Source organism: Cavia porcellus, unplaced genomic scaffold, assembly GCF_034190915.1.
Source record: "Cavia porcellus strain 051 isolate PalLab524CR breed Dunkin Hartley unplaced genomic scaffold, mCavPor4.1 scaffold_32, whole genome shotgun sequence".
Classification (NCBI taxonomy): Eukaryota; Metazoa; Chordata; class Mammalia; order Rodentia; family Caviidae; genus Cavia; species Cavia porcellus.
In genome coordinates, this window is record NW_026947515.1 from 29,224,405 (window position 1) to 29,245,139 (window position 20,735).

The window sequence follows — 20,735 nt, forward strand, 5'->3', positions numbered from 1 at the left end:
GCTGTGCATCATGTCTTACTGCTGTCGTGGGGGGCCAGTCATGCCTCCCAAAACAGCAAGGACTGTTGAGCTAGAAATCATCAGGAAAACACTGGCCTCTCTCTGCCCAAAAGCAAGATGCAGATTTGCAGAGTCAAAAGGTGTCCTGCCTTCCCCTCAACCAGGGAGAGCAAAAGTGAGCCTCTGAGGACAGAGGCTTCTTGGTAAGGCCTGGAGACCTTAGAGCCAAGACCCCTCGGCAAGCGTGGCCTCTGTCTGCCCTCTGTTGGCCTCACCCACCTTGCCGTCCCAGGAGGCTCACAATCCTGTCTCATCACCTGCATAAAAACTCACTGCTGTTTGAAAAAGATGCTATAGAAGCTGAGACCCTTGTGTCCTCTAGTGTCTCCCATGCACATATAGGACATACACAGTGCTGATCTTCTGTTCCTTTTTCTCTTGTTAGTCTGTCATTTGTAATAACAATCTGTTCCAGCTGAGGACCTGTGAGGGCTATCACTTCCTCAGGACGGTATGGTTTACATTGCCATTCCAATGATACAAGTTAGTGATTTAGTACAACTGTCACGATAAATCACTCTTTTTTGGAGGGATGGTGGTATCAGGTATTGAACCCAGTGCCTTCACCCTGAGCTACATTCCCCAGCCCCTTTTTGTTTTTTAAGATAGAGTCTCATGAAGTCACTTAATTGACGGCTGGGCATAAACTTGAGATTATCCTGCCTTAGACTCCCAGAGGGCTGAAATTATAGCTGTGTGCCACCATACCTGGCTGCAAGCCACATTTAAAACAGATATATCTGTCTAGTAAGACCTTCGTTCCCATTTATTGCCAGTCCCATTCCTACCACAGCCTGCAGGCATCTATAATCTCTACTTTGTAGATGTGTACCATATTCCATGCTTATCAACAGTGTGCCCAGTGTCCCCACACCCTCACACACATGGCTCTCAGGTACAGCCTGATGGGTGTAAAGTGGATTTCTAGGTTTTGTATGGGGTTTGCTCATGGCCAACAGTGTCATACAACTTACGTGTCCTTATTTCTTTTTCTGGTGTCACTAGTGAAGTGTCTGTTAAGACCTTTCACTCATTCATTCATTTGGGTTGTCCTATTACTGATTTGTAAGTGTTTGTATATTTTGAAATTAAGTTCTTCATCAGATATATGAGTTGCAAATATTTTTTCTTAGGCCAGTTTTTAGCTTGCAAACGTGGAAATGTGCTATGTGTGACTTAGATTGTTCATAAGATTATTATGTTATATTAAATTTAGGAGTTCAGTTTATTTGATCAATTTCAACATTTCTGATTTAATTTACTTTAATATCTATGGAGCTTTTGTAACAAATGAGTTGAGACAGCTGTATTGACTGAGCCCTTACTGTGTTCCAGGTTCTGTGCTAAGATCATTACATGTTACCACATTCCACGTTTCTGCCTCCATGTGGGGTTCAGTGATATTTTCTTCATCTTATAGATGAAGTGATTGAGTCTTGGGAGGTTAAGTAACCTGCCCAGCATGACACAGCCAGGAGAGGCAGGCCAGAGGACCAAGTCCAGGTCTGTGCAATACTACCCCCACCTCTGTACAGGGGATGGGGGGAGAATGCAGCATTCTTCATATCTGTGTGCCATGGATTTGGACCTTCACGGGGAACAAAGGTTATTTGTGGCTGAGGGTACATCTGGAAAGGTGCTATGAAGGAGAGAAGATGCACTTGCGCATTCAGGTGTCTGTTCTCAAGATTTGATGGATGTGGTAAATGAGGAATCCCTGGCTGACAGGAGACAGCTCCTGCATTTAATGCATAGCTGCGAGAAAACCCAGAGGAAAGATTAACCTGAAGAGCAAGAACAGCAACAGCACTGGACTGCACCGGGAATCTCTTTCTGTGGTTCTGACAGGCATGAAGAGACTGAGGGGTCTCTTATGCTGGCGGTGCCTTAGACTCTCAGGAAGCAGGCAGATAGGTGAGCAGGTGGGAGCTGAGCCCCTGAAATGGGCCTGTGAGAAGGAAGTAGCTGAGACACCACCCTCTACAGACCCCACTCTGCCAGGAAGCAGGAGACCCCCGGAGGCCCAACATAGGGTGGCAAGTGCCAGAGGTGGGATCTCCTTTGGGGTTTCCCTGCGTTCCTTCCTCTCCCCTTTGTTTAGAAGCTGCTTTCCAGCATACCAGGCTTCTCAAAAGCTACCTAAAAAGCTGTTTGAGAGAGACTTCTGTGTAGCTTTCTGTGCCCACACCTCTCATGAAAGGATCTGCCTGACATCCATGTCAACATGGGAGCCCCAGAAAACGTGTTTTGCAGTCAGCCTTCAAAAATAAACTTGAACTCAGAGCTTCTCTTAGAGTTTAGGAATTTGCACTACTTTTTTAAAAAGGTCTGTTTCTCAGCATATGTATGACACAGTACAAGCAAACAGGAAATTGTTCCTTGCCTTTTTGACTGGTTCCTCCTCTGATTCTTGTTTGAAGCATCCAGTGGGACTAGACCTATAGCCTATAGTTGTTGGCTGACTCCCAGGATGGGCAGTGAGTTATCATTTTATAATAAGCTCAGCAAAAGGTGAATTTGCTCCAGCATTAACTCTTGCTGAGTCCCAGAACCACCATCCCTTTCCTCCAGGTTTTACACTGCATTTTCCTACAGGGTTAGGGCAAATACTCGTAGAATCTTGCTAATTCTTACTTCTGTAAGTATAAACTGTTTGATTTAGCAACTCCAAGACCAGGTTTTTAAATCATCAGGAAACAGCCTGCCTTATGGTTGTTTAAAAATTGCCCAAATAAACCGGACATGGTAGTGCATGCCTATAATCCCTGCTACCTTAAGAGGCTAAGACAGAAGGGTCTCAAATTGGAGACCAGCCTGGACAACATAGCAAGACCCTGTGTCAAAGTTTAAAAAATAAATAAGCTTTTAAAAATGGTATAGTGCTTGCCTAGCACACATGAGGCTCTGGGTTCAATTCCCAGTACATACACACACCTGACAATGAGGCAGAATTACGTGATTTTCTAATTTCCATTGGCTCTCATGTATTGCGATCACCATCAATTTTGATAACCCCAAGCCAACATGTCCTCCAGGAGAAACTAACCAGTCATGTGTATGTGTGTATGTTCTTTTAAGTCTTGTGTTTCATTTTACAAATAACAAATTATTTATTTTGCAGTGCTGGGGACTGAACCCAGGGCCTTTGCAAATGCCAGGCAGTTGCTCTGTCACTGAACCACACTCCCAGTCTAGTCCATGTATTTTAAACCTGAAAAATGGCCTGAAAAGCCGTGGTTTATTAGTGGCTATAAAACCAACTTGGTGAGTCACAGCAAGCATTTTTAAGAGGAAATGTCCTGTCTTTGGCTTTACGCTTGAATGCATGCATTGGTATGTGACTATGTCTGTGTTAAGGAGGGCACCATATAAAAGGTGTGTGTTCACTGGAATTTATGATCAAGAGTCTGAAAACTGCTTTTTTGTTGTTGTTTTGGCTTTTTGTTTATTTATTTTGTCTTTTTGAGACAAAAACAAGGGTTTCACATATAGTTCAGGCTGGTCTTGAACTTACTTTATTGCTTTTAGCCTTCCAAGTTCTAGGAATGCAAGCATTGCCACCACACTCAGTAAAAACTGCCTGTTTAAATGAGTGCTGGTCTCCTGTCCATCAGGGACAATGCTGACGCCCTGATTGTCTCTCCTGAGTTCCATGGTGCTGCTAATGTTTAACTAGTCCTTTTATTTTGTAGTCTAGAATCCATAGCCATCAGCTAACAACCTGTTTCTACTTCCTGTAAGCTGTCCAGCCCATTTCTAATTAGAGACATGGATAGCACATATCTCACCTGCTACCTCTTTGCTTTTGTTGAAGAGAGTTTTGATAAGTTCTACCCTTTCACTCTATTAAAAGCCCTCCTCTGACCACATGCTCTGACCTTTAGAGCCACAGAAAGGTGATGATTGATGACTGGCCCCTTCTGGTGGGATGAAGAAATGTCACTTTGTCTTGGGTAATTTCTGGGACCATATGGTCCATTGTTGGGGATAGCTTCAGGCTGTCTTTGGGTTAGTGTCTGCAAAATGTATCTTTATCCTTATAAAGGTTTAAGATACATCTCTTTTTAACAAGATATTGTTAGCCTTTTTAAGCTTTATTTTAAAATCTAGGTTATTGTTAGTTTTAATTGAAATATTTAGTCTACTTACATTTAATGTAATTGACATTTTTGAGTTTAAGTATGCCTAATTGCTTTCTTATTTTTCCTTCTATTCTTTTTTCCAGCATCCTTTGTCTGTTCTCCTCCATTGCTATATTTTAAGCTGTTTTAACAATTTGATTACTCCTTAACAATTTGATTACTCCTTTGTCTTTCTCTGTTGGTTTGTTAATTTTACTTTTTTCTCAGTTATGCTTTGGTTATTCCACAACAACTGTTTTCCCCCCTGTTATTGGCCAAACCCTCTGTCAGCCTAAGTCTTTGTGGACTACATAGGGTCTCTGTCCAATTCTGAGGAAAACCTTTTTGTTACAACCCTTTGAAAATATAAAAACTATTCCTGGCCTAAACTATGCTGCTGGAGTGTGATAACTCGGACCCCGGTATGAAATTCAAGGAAGCAAGAAATTAAAATTTGGGAAGCAAAGGCTTTATTTCCAGTACTGGTTACACAGTCTCTCTTGGGTCAACCCAAAGACTGCGCACCTCACAGCTAAAAGTCAGGACTTTTTATCTTGTAAATCCACAAACAGCTGCTGGTGACACAATATAAGGAAGGGGATGGGGGTTTGACGCAGTACAAAGCAGAAATGGCAATTGCAAGCCTCCCTGCATACTAGCAAGTTTAGATAAGAAATCTTGTTTTTCTTAGCAAAGAATAGAGAAGTCTAACAGCAATTAACAACCTTAGTTACCTTACTTTAGCAACACAACTGTTATAAGAGGGCAACAATGGTTAACATATCAATTAGGTAAGATTTTACAATTCTTTACAGAGGAGAGCATTGATTAACATATCAGTCCTTTACTCAGAGGGAAAAGGAAAACACATATACCATAAGGCCAAGTTATAGGTATTGCTATGATATAAATATAATGAAGCTATTTTTGTGAAGAATAGTACAATCTAATACAATCTAATGCAATTAACACAATTTGTGACGGGCTACCAGGTAGGGAAGGGGTTGTCAGGAGCTATTACCTCAGGCCTTTGTTTTATGGCCTTTTAGGAAGTTAAAACTTAACCTAGTTAGATGGGAAGGGGGAAGGGGAGGGGAAGCAGCAGGTGACGCTTATACAGAACAGACTTCACGGCGTGAGAGTTAGGGGGCCTTAGGTTATTACAGGAGCACTGGCTCTCAGACCATAATTTGGTGTCCTCTGCCTGAGAGTCCACAACATGTACTTTGTGGCATCCAGTATGGTTAGCACTTTGTGCTGCCCAGGCAACTCAAGGAGCTTGGTACTCTTAATTCCATGTACTCGCCTTCTGACTGCTGTGTAATTATTCACACATATTTTAGTTACCTGTAGTTTCACTTCTATAAATGTTGGTACTACTTTACAGAGTTAGTACTCACATTTACCAACACATTTATGTCTTCTGTGGTTCTTCATTTCTTTTTGCACCTCAGAACTCCCATGTGCAGTCATTTTCCTCTAATTTTATTACAGGTCTCCTGGTTAAAAAAAAAATTGTGTCGTTTAAAAATGCCATAATTTCCCCTTTGCTTTAATGAGCATTGTCAAGAGGCATTCAATAAAACTCTGTAGTTGGGTGACCCTTGACAGGTTGACATCCCCAGTGTTCTTTGTCCCCAACCTAACTCATCCCTCTCCTTAACCCCAGGCCAGGCATTTCTCACTATATGGCAAATTTGGTTCTTCCAGAACTTCATGTTAATTAAAAAAAAAAAAAAATGCTGGACTTGCTTACTTGCATCTGGCTTCTTTTGCTCTGAGTTTGTGTCCGTTGGGTATCTGCACTTTATTCCTTTCTTTGGCAGACAAGTCACATTCCAGTCTCTGTGTCACAGTTTCTTGTTGATGGGCATGTGGTCGTTTGGGCTGTTGTGAACACAGCTGCTACAGACAGTCGCATACAAGTCACTGTGTAGACATACATACTCACTTCACCTAGATGGGTGCTTATGCATGGAATCACTGGCTCATGTGGTAGTTGTGCAGTGAATTTTATTTTAAAATCTCCCAACTGCTCTCCAAAGTGGTACACCAGCTTATATTCCTACCAGTGGATTAGCATGCCCATTATTCTCCATGCGTGTCAGCTTTGGGGATTCTTTTAATTGAGCTATTCCAACAGATACATACTATAATATCATTATGACTTTAATTTATGTTCACCTAATGACTCATGATGCTAAACAGCTTTTTATGTCCTACTGGCCATTAATTTATATTTAATAAAGTGCATATTCAAGTCTCTTGCCAATTTTTAAATTATGTTGTATATCCTCAAGACTGTGAATTTTGGAGTCAATCTTAGTCAGATCTATGTATTGTGAGCATTTTTGTCCAGTCTCTGCTTTATGTTTTCGTTTTCAAAGCAATTCTTTGAAAACTGAAGTTTCTCATTTTGATAAAATTGACTTAGTGTTTTTCTTTTATGATCATGCTTTCTAGGTCCCAATTTAAAAAACTTGGCCTACTCTAGCCAGGGTTATAAAGACTTTTCCTATTTTTTCCCTGAGACTCTAAGACTGTTATCTTTAATGTTTAGGTTTGTGATCCATTTGAAGTTAGTGTTATAGATATATATGGTATGCAGTAAAGGTTAAAGTTGTGCTCCCTATAAGTACAAGATTGTTCTAACACCGCAGCACCATGTGTGGAAATGACTTTTTTTCACTGAATTGTTATTTTGGAAAATCATCTGTTTAGGGTTACACAGTTCTATTGATTGTTGTCTTTTAGTGACTGTGTCTCTACTTGTGCCAGTACCTCATTGTCTTGATCACTGTAGCTACGGTATAAGTCTGTTCCTTTTGAAATGGTGTTAGCTATCCTAGCTCTAGCATCTCATAGAAGTCTAAGAAAGCGTATCAGCTGTAATACAAGCTTGGTGAGATTTTGGTTAGGATTGCATCCAATCTTTAAATCAATTTGAAGAGAATTGCCATCTTACTAGTACTGAATTTTCTTATCTGTGAACATATATTTAAATTTGTAAAATTTTACTTTTGTCTTATAAACTTAAAAAATATCAGGCATCTCCAGCTGTAATTGTCTTGGTATAAAGCAATGAACTACTCTTTTGGGAGGAGTGTTGAAGTGTTCAAATGGGTTCCAAAGGAATACATACTGTAAGTGGAAGGAAGTCAAAGACAAGTGTTTGGAGATTATTGTGTGAGAGTGAGGGGGACCCTGAGGGCTCTTTGCCTAGTGCTCATCCAGGGTGTAGCCAGTGACACAGGGACTTGGAGCCCAGAAGAGAGGCTCATATTGAAGTTTGAACCATGTCACTTATGGCCTTGAACACAGTCTTCCCTTTTCGCTGCTGACTGTTGCATTCAGTTCCTAGAGTTGTAGGTGCCGAGACATGTTGCTGAGGCTGCAGGTGTCTGCTGGATGGAGGCATCTGGAGTGTGTGCACCTTCCTAACTAACCACTCTTGCTCTAGCCCACTGTGTGTCCTCTTTCCGGCATCTGAAAGCCTGAGCGTACACCTGCTCGAGCTACTGCAGTGTGTCAACAGTTGTGCTTTATGCACATCATCTCAGTTAGCTTGCCAAATGCAGTAGGTCCTTACTGACATCCACAGGTGAAGCAGTTAAGCACCAAAGAAGTTGAATAATATAAATAATGAAAGTCTCAGAGCCACGTCCCAGCCTTAGTTCTAGGAGTTGTGTGTTTAGCTAGGGTGTAGTCCTACCTGCTCTGAGTCTTAGGGTACCCATGTGATTTATGTATTTGTTCACTATGATTCCTTTAGTGCTGAACAGGTCTGTCTTCTATAATCATTGGCATGTGGTCTTTGATTTTCTTAGTGCTATTTAGTTTCAACTGTGTGCATCTCACAAACATTTTGTTAAATTGATTTCAAGGTTTTTATTATTTAATAGTAACATATAAAATAGAATTGATTTTTTTGTATTGAGGATCAAACTCATGACCTTATGCTTGCCAGGCAGGCGCCTATGCCACTGAGCTAAATCCCCAGCCCTAGCACTGATTTTTGTATGGCTTCATTTCTTCTGAATTTGCTAACCTTATCAGTCCTGATAGCTGTTTTGTAAATTCTTTGTCTATGTAATTGTATCATCTGCATGTACATAGTTTTACTTTTTTCTTTCCAAACTTTTATGTTTTTCTTTGTCTTGCTTTATTATACCACATAACGCTCCCAGTATATGTAAAGTAGGAGCAATAAAACTGGGCACCCATGCCTTTCCCAAAGGTCAGTTAAGGAAGAAATACTTTATGGTACACTACTACATACACTTTATGCTAAGAACTTTTTCTGGATACCCACTGTCAACTGAGAAAGCTCCTTTGTACACTAAGTTTTCAAGCAAACTGGTACTAAAATTTGTGAAAATAGTTTCCCTGTATCTGCTGAGATAATGGCGTGCTTGCTTTCCTCTCTTCCATGTGTTGCAGTCTGTTGTTGATGTTCAAAGATTGCAGGACTCACCCTGGTGTCACCTTATGTTACACAGCCTCATTCCACTTGCCAGTGTTCACAGGAGCTGACAGCTGCCCTTTGCCTTCACCCTTGCAGGCCACAGCCACGCCTCCGTATTTCCCTCAGCCTGGCCCAGACCTGTTCCATGAGAGACCTGTTGGTGTGCTCCTGCCGAGGGGGAAGCTGCTCCCCCCACCACTCTGTTTACCGTATTGATCTTGGTCTTTTTAAACTCTCTCCTGACCAGATCTATACTAGTACTTGGTACTAGTAAGGATTATGTCTATTTTTTCTCTCTCCATTTTTAAGAGTTTCTCTTTTTGGCCTTTGGCAGGTGTGTCTTGATGTGCCTACATGGACATTCTGTGTGTGTGTGTGTGTGTGTGTGTGTGTGTGTGATACTGGGAATGAGCCCAGGGGTTTCCCACTGAGCCATATTCCTAGACCTTTTATTTTTTATTTTGAGACAGGATCTCACTGAGTATGTTGCCTAAGCTGGCCTGGAATGTGCAGTCCTCCTGCCTCTGCCTCCCATAGTGTTGGGATTACAGGCATGTACTACCACGCCTGACTGTATATGCAGATTTTTAAATCTGTCATTTCTTGGTCTGTATGCTGTGGACTGAACTACCCCCAAAATCATGTTTAATCCCCATAGCACTAGTATGTAGACATGGGGCACTTGGGAGATAATTAGTTTTAGGTGAAGTATTGAGAGTAAGACTCTCATGGTAATTAGTGCCTTATAAGTAGAGAAAAAAACACCAGCATAGAGGGGGGAGAGAGAGAGAGAGAGAGAGAGAGAGAGAGAGAGAGAGAGAGTGTGTGTGTGTGTGTGTGTGTGTTTACATGTTAAAAATAGCCTTTTCTCTAACTGTTGACTCTGGTGTTTTTTATAGTGGTGGGAAGAAATACATCCCCCAGCATACACACAGCTTTTCTAGTTGTTCTGCAGGCAAGAATGATCTGAATCATCAAATTCCCTTACCAGCTATCATCAGAACCCCAAGAGACACACAGGAGCACATGCTCTGGACTTGCATGTCGTGTGGGGCCTCACTGACTCAGTTAGATGGCATCATGGGGACTCCAGTTGTATGTGACAGCATTGAATATCAAAGCTTCACATCTGGGGCCCCTCTGTGGTATGGAAAGGTGACTGTGTCCACTCTGTTTCTCACTGGGCTTTCTTGTTTCTCTCTCCTGCTGACTCCTCAGACATGCCTTGGCCCAGTGGGAAGAGAGATTCTTTCCTGGCTTTAAAATTGCACACTGTTCAGGCTCATCTCATGTGTTATGATTTATGACCCACCAGTCTCCCACTCAGAAGAACCATGACTGTGATCACTGGCATCCGTCAGGGGCTGAATACTAGCCCAGTGTAAAGAGTTTAGACAGTGTTGAAGATGCTTAAATTGTTCCCCATTTTAAATAAAGAGATATTTTAAGTGAAAAGGTATTGGGAAAGACTATCATACATATATGTCATAATTTAGCACAAAGGAATGTTAGTGCATCAAGAGATATTTTCTAGAGTTTCACAAAAATTCAGTCTAGTGCATTAGTTCTGCTCTTCAAGAGTTTTTTTCCCATAGATCTGCATTTTTATGATGATTAGGAATATATATATATATTATATATATAATGTCTGTCTTATACATCTATGTGTATAGTTTCAACATAGTATTCATTGATGGGAGCAAATGTATATATTCATACATATCACTGCATGTGTGTACATATCCATGCATCTCTGTCCATAGTCTATGCGCTTCTTCCTTATCCCCAGTCCGGAGACCTGGTGCAGAACTTTCACCTTACCTAAGAGCTCACCATTGGGCACTCACCTGGATTTTCAAAAGAACTGTTTTCAGAGAAAGTCACCAGCCTCACCGCCCCATGACCTTTATCAGGGAACGTTTCTAAGTGATGAATCATTAGTGTGGTAATGTTTTCACTAGTTTCTCCACACCATCTTTTCTTGATAGTCACTTAAATTAAAACCAAGGTGTATCCTACACTCGGATTGAACTTAATCTGTGCTATATATTTGTAAAACATTTTAAAATATTTTCTCGAATTTTCAGAAATATTTACTTTAGCTTCCCTCTTATTAAAAGGGAGAAAAAAATTAATTTTTTTCATTATGTTGTGCAAAGACCATGGTTTTAGCACATGTACTATTATTGCATACAGAAAAGCAGAAAAAATTAAAAATCATCCATGATCTCTGCCCTGCCAGGATAATCATTTTAATACTTTGCTGCTTACCCTCCCACGCTATTTACTAAGTGTTTGTGAGGGCTTTGGTTATTTGTTGGTTTCTGTTTTTGTTTTCAGTACAGGAAATTAAACTTCAGCTCTTTTTAGGTTTTATTTTGAGACAGGATCTCACTAAGTTGCCCGGGCTGGGCTCCAGCTTAGTATCCTCCTACCTCACAGAGGGCTGGGTTACAGGTGTGTACCATAGCTGGCTTATTTATGGGTATTGGTAACAAAAATGCAAGCATTCCTATTCATAGAGCATTATTCTACATTTCAAATTTTTGGTTTCTGTGCATAAAGAGATACCTAGAGGCATGATAAACAAAAATATTTGTAATGGTTTTTAGGTGATGAAATTCAGACCATTATATTATATTCTCTGTTACTTTTTAAAAATCTCATCTGAGTATTTTTAATGATGCTGCAACATTCTCTTAGACTGCTTACACACAGTATTGTGAAGGGGTTCCAGCATGCATTAGCAGCCATCTACACATCCAAGGTCCTCACTGTTAGAGTTCCCAGGTGAAAATGCAGCATTTAAGGCGAATACGCCCACAGCATTCTGTGGGGCAGCAAATTCTGAACATCAGCCCCAGGACAGGATGGGGGAGGCATGGAGAGTGCCTTCAAAGTGTGGGTTTGTTTTGTTTTTTTTTTTTTTTTTTTATCGGTTCCTGGGATCGAACTCACAACTGACTGCTTACAAGACAGGTGCTTATGCCGCTGAGCTAAATCCCCAGCCCCAAGTGCCTTCAAAGTGAAGGGGAATGGAGCTGGGGCATGCGGGGTTCAGCTGGGCCCAGACCAGGAAGACAGGGGAGCAGTGTGCACAAATCTGAGAGCACGTGGATGTCCTAATGACAGTGATGCTGCTAGAAAGCTAAATATTTGATGAAAGAGAAAGCTGGAGATGTTAGAAAGTAATATAAGAAGGTGAGCATGAATGTGTGGATTACTAAATCTCCTATGTACCACCTGTGCCATCAGCTGTTCTGGGGAACAGGCACTGAACAGTAGGGGTGCAGAGGTTTATTGGGCAGCAGCACCTGCCAGGGCTAGGAAGAAAGCTGGATCCTGGGTCAGTCAGCCAGCTGGACCCTGGGAGTGGCCAATCCTGCATCTCTGCTGTGCTCGGGCTTTGGCTGGGGCTCCCCAGAGAGGAGTAAGGCCTTGCCTGAGAGCCAGCCCAGACCCTGGGCATGCACACACCCACATTACCTCATGGCACTCTTCCCTCCAAGAGTCTATGCAGTGTCCACAGCAGCCACTCATCCACACAGAGTCAGGATTCTATCCACAGAATGACAGAGAGCTATCAGCATGAGTGGGAGCAGTTGTTTTTAAAGTAGAAGTAACATGACTCAGACTTGTGGGCTGTTGCAATTATGCAGTGTGCTTAGAACTCTGCCAAAAACTGTAAGGAGATTGATACATATCGAGGAAAGAAAGGCATTGTCCATAGGAATTTATTATCCAGATACCCACAAAGAAAACTAACATATGTGGAACAATGGTGAGTGATAAAAGACTACAGAGAAGCGTACAGTGCCCAGGAGGGTCAGGAGAATGTGGCTTCTTGTCAGGTCCAGTTCAATAGGAATCTGAGATTAAAAGGCATTTAGCAGACACTGATTAAACGCTCCCCATGCCAGGGTCCCGGTGGAGGAGGTGATAGTGTAACAGGGCCGTTGTAACAGCTGAGTACAGCAGAGACTTTGCAGGGCTAGGGTAGACAGCCATCTTGAATGACTGCACAGATGGTAATGAAGACATCAGGGAGGGTAAAGGAGGGAGAGGATGGCCCAAGAGGAAAAGTGCCAGAAGAAAAGCTGGCGGAGGCTCAGGTACTGGGGATCAGGTTATTAAAGAACTTGTTATGCAGCAGCAGCACTGGAGATGCCAGCGATGGCCAGCAAGTTGAAGTCAAGGAAAATGAATCCTGGCAAGAAACTGGAAGCTGCAGGGCTGCCCTAATGTCTAGGAGAAGATGGAAATAAGTCCTCTGGGTGACAGCCTACAGGGGTACTGGGTGCCCTTGTAGTGGAGGTGTCGCTGCCTAGTTGCTGTGTCTGCATTTGGCATACAACCCATTTTATTTTAGTCTCCAAGTTGCACATACGGTTAGCTTTCGTGACTCAGAGCAGAGAGGCAGGATACAGAAGTCACCCTTCCACAGCACAGCTGGGACTAAAATTTGGCTTTTCTCATCTTGCAATTCAATGATCTGTTCCCAAACCATGGCTTCTCACACTTTCACATACAGATTCATCCTTGATTAACATGGATTTAAACTTTTAAAATGCCACCTTGATTGCTGATGAAATTCTCTGGGGAACAGAGAAGCTTTTGGAGTGAAATACGGTCTTAAATGTGACACTCCAAATGCCTAGATCCTTCTGGGTCCTGCAACAGCACTTAATAATCCAGGCAGCCTCCAGGGCTTCTGTGTGTAATATTCTTCCAGGTCAGATCCTGTAGATAGAAAAACCAAAACAATGTCTGAAAAGACTTAATTCAGATTGACAGGAGGAGCAAGGGAGGGGAACTCATTTCCACCTTCATCATCCCAAGAAGGACCTGGCTGTGAACAGACAGAACCCATGCAAATGGAGCCCTCATTAAAGGTAGATCCTTCTCTGGAGGCTTTGATGAATGGTGTAACCTGGTGTTTTATTTGAGTGTTTCTTCTCATGTGTGCTTGCTGCTCAAAGGAGGTTGAGTTTGTTCCCATTTTAAACTTCTTGTTGGAAGAGCTGTGTGCACACTGTGGGTGCTCACCCTGTCATGTGTTTCTGGTATTTTCTTGTCTGGTGGGTGGCTGTTCTGGTCCTGCTGGCTTTGTGCCCAGAACTCTTTGTAGACTGAAAAGGCCGACATCTAGCTGGGAAAGGTTTGCTTTGGTGCTAAGTAGACAAATGAGTAGGTAGTGCAGAATTTGGCCATGCCCAAAGAAAAAAATCTGGCCTTTGACCCCAGCTTCTACAAGACCACATATGTCAGATCAGAGAGGCGTATCTTTGTGGAGGCCAGGGCCAGCCATACCCAGCATCCTGGGTAGACTGTCTACAGCAGGAAGACCAACCTGTGGCCTAAATTTTGAGTCCTATTGCAGTCAACTGGTGGCTGAAATCAGCCCATCAGTCAGCCATACCTATGCAGGGGAGCTGGGCCTTGCTGGTTGGCAGTATTGCCGCTGTGCAGTGTGCTTAGCGCCCTGCCAAAAACTGTGAGGAGACTGATACACATTGAGGAAAGGAAGGCATTGTCCGTAGGAATTTATTTCTGTTATATCCATCCTGGGAGGGTAGCATGCCCAGGCTCTAGCGAGAAGACACTCAAAGTCCCCACTTGAAGCTTCCCGATCTGTGTCTGTGGTCTGACCACTGACCTGTGTTTCTCTGCAGTGGATGGGAACTAAGAGCATAATAAGCATGTTCAGGGCATCCTAGTGAAGTACTGGAACTAAGGGGCTGGGCACCCTTCACTTGTGGATGGCATCAGTAGCTGGAGCTGTCTGGAAGAACTTCAAAAAGAGAGACCTGCTGGAGGAACTAGCAGGAGAGAGAACCCAGACAAGTGTTTGGGACAAGCAACTGTTATCCTTACTCCCTGCACACTGTGGCACTTGTGTGTTTGTTAATACTAGGCACAAGGGATCAAACTGGTGACCAGGTACTCTTTAGCCAGGCCCTGGATCTAGGCACAGAGGGAAAGTGCGGTATATATGGTGGAGCCATGGGGGGGGGGGGGGAGATAATGGAGAATTGTAGGTGGTAGTTTAGAACACTCTACAACTGGGGCCACACAGCTAAACTCAGGGTCCACTCTGCCCACCCTGCAGACGTAGAGTCATCTTTTCCCAGCTAGGTTTAACCCCTCCATCCAGGTTACTTGAAGAAACTCCATATCTATGTGTGAATGTGGAAGGGGAGAAAGGGGAAGTTGAAGGCTGAGCTCCTAAGGAATGGCCCGTATTAGTCACAGTCTTGTTAGCTCTTTAATAGAAAGGATTTTCAGCGAGTATATTTCTCATCTGGAGACTCAAGACAAGAGTGAATGTCTCAGAGCTCCATCTTCACCCTGGGATAACCGTAACACCCCTGTCTCTCCCTTTCCCAGGGCCATGTGCCTTCCAGGTAGCTGACCCTGTATACCCTGGTACTTGAGAGCCACCTGTAGATGTCTGGTAAAGTGACTTCCTGGGCTTTGTCTTGAAGTCCTATGGAAACATCTCCCTGGGAGATGTTTCTGCGCTCACTTAGCCTGTGGACAAAGCCCTGTTGTTTGCTGGAGCAGGCAGTCTTGTGACCTGGCCCTGTACTCACTGAAGTGAGAGTTCACCTAACAGTCGTAGTCTTTCCTTCATAGTGGGTCCTGATGATGTCCCACTGCTGGACAGAGTTGCTTTGCAGCCTTGCAACCAGACCTGGGGCTATGTGTGCAAACCTCTTTGTTCAGATCTAGTGACTCCTTGTGAAGTAGACATTCTTTCTTGAATTTAGAAAGCTTTTCTTTTAGATTTATAATATCACTACTTCAGAGAATTACCCTGATTTCTTGATCTTATGTTTCTTGTCCCATCACTACAGGAAGTATTTTTCCTCCTACATAAAAAGGCAGGAAGAGAGCACAGGTGGGGCAGAACTATGTGAGACTCAGTCTGGCCCTGTGCCCCATCCTGAGGTGCAGCTTCTGAATGTTGCTGAGACAGTGGAATTATTAGAGCCACAGACAGTGCCTCAAACGGTTGACTGCAGTGGGAATTATTATCTGTTCAATCTTAATAAATAGTAGGGATCACACTCTAGACTCTAAACCAAATTGCTATGAACATTTTCCTTCTGGGAGAAAAAGTCTCTCAGTCAGATGTAATTAAGCTTGCTACCTGGTGGATAAATTAAGCTTGCTGTGGAGCAGGAAGAAACATGCCCATACCTCAGGGTTTGTGCATGCGGTTGCAACTGCACATACACCCTTCCTGCTCTAGCACCATGACCACTCACTCCTGACCTGTGTCCCATACAGCCATCCTTCACTACCCTTTCTAAACTGGCAGCACCTTGGCCACCTCTTCTCTCACCCTCTACATGCCCTGCCTGCTGCATTTGTCCTCCCCACATACACGTTTATTGCCCACTCAACCATAAGCTGCACAGTTGTGACCTTGGTGAGTCATCTCCATGAACAGCCTTTGCTAGTACTCTGATTTATCTGTTGAATGTATGGAAGATAACCAGACTTCATAGGGAGCCCTTGCTCGGCTTGCTGGGGTTGAGAGCACATATCTCCAGTGTGGGAGCCTCAGGGAGGGGTCATAATGGAGAGTGGTGGAGCATGGTGTGGACTGCTCTACAGCCAGAGCCAGGCAGCTATCCCCAGGGTCCAGACTGGCCCATGCTGCAGACGCGGAGCTCTGTTCCTAGCTGGGTTTGATCCTCCACCTCGGGTACTTCAGCTGTCTATGAGTGAACTTGGAGCGGGAGAAAGAGGAAGAAGGAAGCTGAGCTTCTAAGGAGTGGCCTGTGGAGATGAGAAGGAACTGTGTAGAAACGGTGAAAATCATAGGGGAGACCGGAGGGTCTCCCTGGCTCAACGCTCTGCTTACCCGCCCGCCGGTCTGAGGCTTCATCTCCCTGCCCGCCTTTGTCTCCTGCCTGCCTCCACTAGCTGCTGTAATAGCCAGATGGCACTAACAGAATACACATGATGTTTTGTAGGATTCCTGGCCGGCTGAATGACCGGAGGACTCCTCTGGGTGAGCTGAATTGGATCTTCACAGCAATCACAGACACCATCGCGTGGAATGTGCTCCCCCGGGGTGAGGCTACAGGCTGGCTGCCTGCCTGGGGGGACTGCCCATCCTTGGTAGGGAAGTAGTTGAAGGGGATCAGTGCATTCTCCAGTGAGGGAAATTGATGGGAGCAGGAGGAGGGCGTGGAAAGGACAGAGCCAGGTCCTAAGAAGATTTCTGGGAGGAGGAAGGGGTGCCCACGTGCTATACACAGGGAACAGTAATGCACAGTGAGCTCAGCTTTAGCCCTGTGCTAGCGCTAGACTGTCCTTCCCTGGCTGGGCTCAGGGTTTGGCTTTCTTCATTGGTTTTCTTGCTGGCCTTATTCTCTGAAACCAGAATTTCTATTCTAAGACTTACTTGTATTTTTCTGTTTCTTTGTTGCTCCTTTGTATATAAGCTTTCATGTGGATGTGTGTATGCCCCTGTATGCTTAAGTGCATTTATGTGTTGTGTGTGTTTATGTTTATAGCGGAAATGTATATTAATTCCACTGTGTTAATAGTAATTGTGAGTGAATATAAATTTGTATATTTGCCTTTAAGTGCTGGGTACCAGTCTATTAAGACTTTTTTTACCTTTTACCTATCCTCAGATCTTTTCCAAAAGCTCTTCAGACAAGACCTGCTGGTGGCAAGTCTATTTCGAAATTTTTTACTAGCAGAAAGGATCATGAGATCATACAACTGCACCCCTGTCAGCAGCCCCCGACTCCCACCAACTTACATGCACGCGATGTGGTAAGTGTACTGGCAGATGGCACTGCCAGTAATAGGTTTGATGGTGTGCATGCTCTCTTAATTACTTCCTTCTCGTTGCTGAGTCAAAATGCCTGATGCCCAAAGTTAAAGGGGAAAAGTTTTATTTAGCTCACAGTTTGTAGAAGTTTCTGTCCCTAATCTGCTGGCTCCAAGGCAGGGTGAGTTGGTAGACAAGCATTGCAGAGGAGAAACAGCTCATAGCAGCAGAAGGGAGCAAAGCAACAAGGGACAAGACAAGCCTCTTTCTGTCCCTGTATTGTATCCAAGGTACTGGGATTAGGGCAGTGCCAAACTGATCAGTGGATTGCTTTAGTAATCACCACCCTTATTCCTAGCATTGCACCATGAATCAGTCACACACTCTAGATTCGGTTTCCACTGAAAAAGTCCCACCTGTGGCCACATGAGGCTTTGAGGGGACATCTAGACATAAGCCATACACACACCTTACTGTGGCTCTGTGCCCACAGTATGGAGGTTGTTCCCAGACTGAGACAGAGGTGAATACAATGGGAGGATCTCCAGAAGTAAGGGGCCACCAAGAAAGAGCAATTCTATATCATTGGTTCAGTGACGTCAGATACCACAGTTTAGAGTGCAGCAGTAGGCATAGAACTGCTAGCCATGTACAGACATGGATTAAGGAAAACAAATTGCTGCTGGGTCTGTGAGGTACATCCAGGCTTGCTCTGAGTTAAAACGACCAGGCTCATGAGCAATTAATTCATGTGCTTATGTGTAGCACACATTTTACCCTTTTATGGCTGTTGATCGTAATTTTCTCCCACTGCTGGATGCCTACTATGTCTCTATACTAGTAATAATCATAACAATAATTATATAATTTTGTTTTAACCTATACATCGCTGAAGTAATGGTTTCTTCCTTTTTATTATTCTCTGTGTCAGCTTTGTGTTACTGTACAGAATACCTGAGGTAATCAACTTATAAGGAGGAAAGCTTTACTTTGACTCATGGTTTCAGAGGTTTCAGTTCATGGATTTTGGGCCCTTGCCTTTGAGGTTGTGGTGAGGCCATGTGCCGTGGTCGGTTGCATGGTGGAGAAACTGCTTACTTCGTGGCAGCTAGAAAGCAAAGAAAGGAAAAGATACACAGTCTCAGTGTCCTCTTGAGGGACACACGTCCAGTTACCTAACTTCGTCCTATCCATCCTCACTTCCCAAAAGCTTCACACGTTCCATAACGCACAGACTGGAGACCAAGCCTGTAATACATGGGCCTTTGGGAGCACTCCACATCAAAACAGTAGCACTTTCGTAACACAGGTTTAGGCAGACTCAAAAGTGGGATAACAAAGGGAAGTCTTTGGTGCATCTGTAGGACATTATAATACAAAAATTAAAAGAGCAGTTCACCTGCATTTAACCTTAAAATCCCTAAGTGGCAGCTTCCCCCAGCACTGGATACTCAAAGATGTAAGGAATTTGTAAACTCCCTGCCTCCTCATCCACTCAAAGACAATTACAAACTCAGTTATTTATATGACATAAACCAAAACTGCACTGTGCCCAGCACACTTGGAATGTCAACAGCACACGATCTGAATACCTTGTAGGAGAGCTGGGTTAAACAGAGAGCACTGGTGGGCAGCAGCAGGAAGTTGAAGTAGACCACGTAGAAGATGCCTGACAACAGCTCGAGCACCGCGCAGATAGGACGGACGCACAGCATGACAGATTCCGTTCTAAGATACCCTAAGTGACAGCTGACAGAAGACTCACTGTAGTACACTGATCAAATCATTAGGCTTTGTGACGTGCTTAGAGGAAGCATTTTTGTGAGAATATATCATCAAAACAACCTTTCTCACTGGCGTGGTGGCACACACCTGGGATCCCAGTGCTCTGAGAGGCTGAAGCAGGAGACACACAGTTTATTCTTCTTGGGCAATTTAGTGAGATCCTGTCAAGGAAAAAAAAAAGAGGATAGCAGGCAAGCTAGCTTTAGTCCCTTAAGAAAAGTAATGCCTTACATCCTTTTTCTTCTCATGCAGGTTTTTAAAATTTTTATTATAAAAAAGATAAGTAAAAGAAAACAAAAGGGCCGAAGGGTCAGTTGTAGCCTCAGTCACAGATTGACAGCCAGCTCAGTGCTAGGAGCACAGCGCCCTGCCCGCTGGGGTGCCCACCTGGAGAGGGAGAAGCCACCTACTCGTCTTGCCTTGCGTCACCTGACTGCCTTAGCAATAAACCCCTGGAAACGTGCTCCCTTTTAGTATCTTTTTTACGGGTATAAAAATCCCTCCTGTGTGATATATTTGGCTGTACAGAGTTAAAAAAAAAATGGAAGCTGAGCATAGTGTTACCAAAAAAAAAAAGCAGCTGAGCATGGTGTTACATGTATATAATCCCACCTACTTGGGAAGCTGAGACAGGAGGATTGCAAGTTGAGGCCACCCTGGGCAACCTAGTGAGACCTTGTCTCATAATGAAAAGGTCATTTGCTAGAGTTCAGTAATAGAGCTCTTGTTTGGCATGTCCAAAGTCCGGGGCTAAATTACCAGTGCTACCAAAAGGAAAAAAAGAAAAAAATTGCATTGCACTGGAATGGAGACTAAAAGGCCTGAGCAGAAAACAGCAGGAACAATAAAGTCTGATGGGGCCAGGAGGAGGAACACTCAGAAGGGCCAGTGCAGGACAGCTACATCTGACCCCATCATGCCAGAGCTTGGTTTGCTTTTGAGGGCTTTTTGCTGCTATACTTCTAAACTACTTCCAGACTGGAGTTGGTCCATGCACTGTGTCCGTACAAGTCCAGGCTGAGGGAAATGTGATCCTGCCACTAGCAACTCTCAGCTCTGCCCTGGAGCCTGGGGGTAAGGCCCTTTCCCTGTGAGCTTTCTAAAGCTGGTCCCCATTAGTGTTCACTGTGCCAGAAGCATGAGGTGCTGTGTCAGGCCACAGAGGTGCAAAGAGGCCAGGGGTACCTATCCCCCTGGGTCCCCAGGCCTGTGGAAGGAGTGGCTTCTCGTGTCATGTGTGTGCACTCGCCTCTTTCCCTCTTTTAATTCTGACCTCCTGAGCATCACAGGAGTTTTTCAGGGTAACGTGCCTTGAAGACTTGAGGGCCACCTGGTGACTGGGCCTTTGTGGTCTCTCACCCTGCAGGGCACCGCTGTGACCTCATGTCCTCCCTTTCCCTTTTGGGGCTAATTCCGAAACCACTGTCCTGCAGGGTCCCTATCCTGGCACACAGGTCAGTTTCTTATATAAGAAAAAATATAACACCTCCGAAACCCATTTCAGTAG

General features: G+C 43.8%; 1 protein-coding gene across 3 annotated transcripts in view; it reads left to right on the top strand.

The window, feature by feature from the left end:
- Rptor (regulatory associated protein of MTOR complex 1) overlaps window positions 1-20,735 on the top strand; it is a 366,523-nt gene that overhangs the window by 231,799 nt on the left and 113,989 nt on the right. For all 3 annotated transcript variants that reach the window (XM_003464795.5, XM_063241865.1, XM_063241866.1), the window contains 2 exons: window positions 16,632-16,732; window positions 17,301-17,445. In XM_003464795.5, coding sequence (XP_003464843.1) covers window positions 16,632-16,732; window positions 17,301-17,445 — 246 coding nt within the window. The remainder of the gene's footprint in view (window positions 1-16,631; window positions 16,733-17,300; window positions 17,446-20,735) is intronic.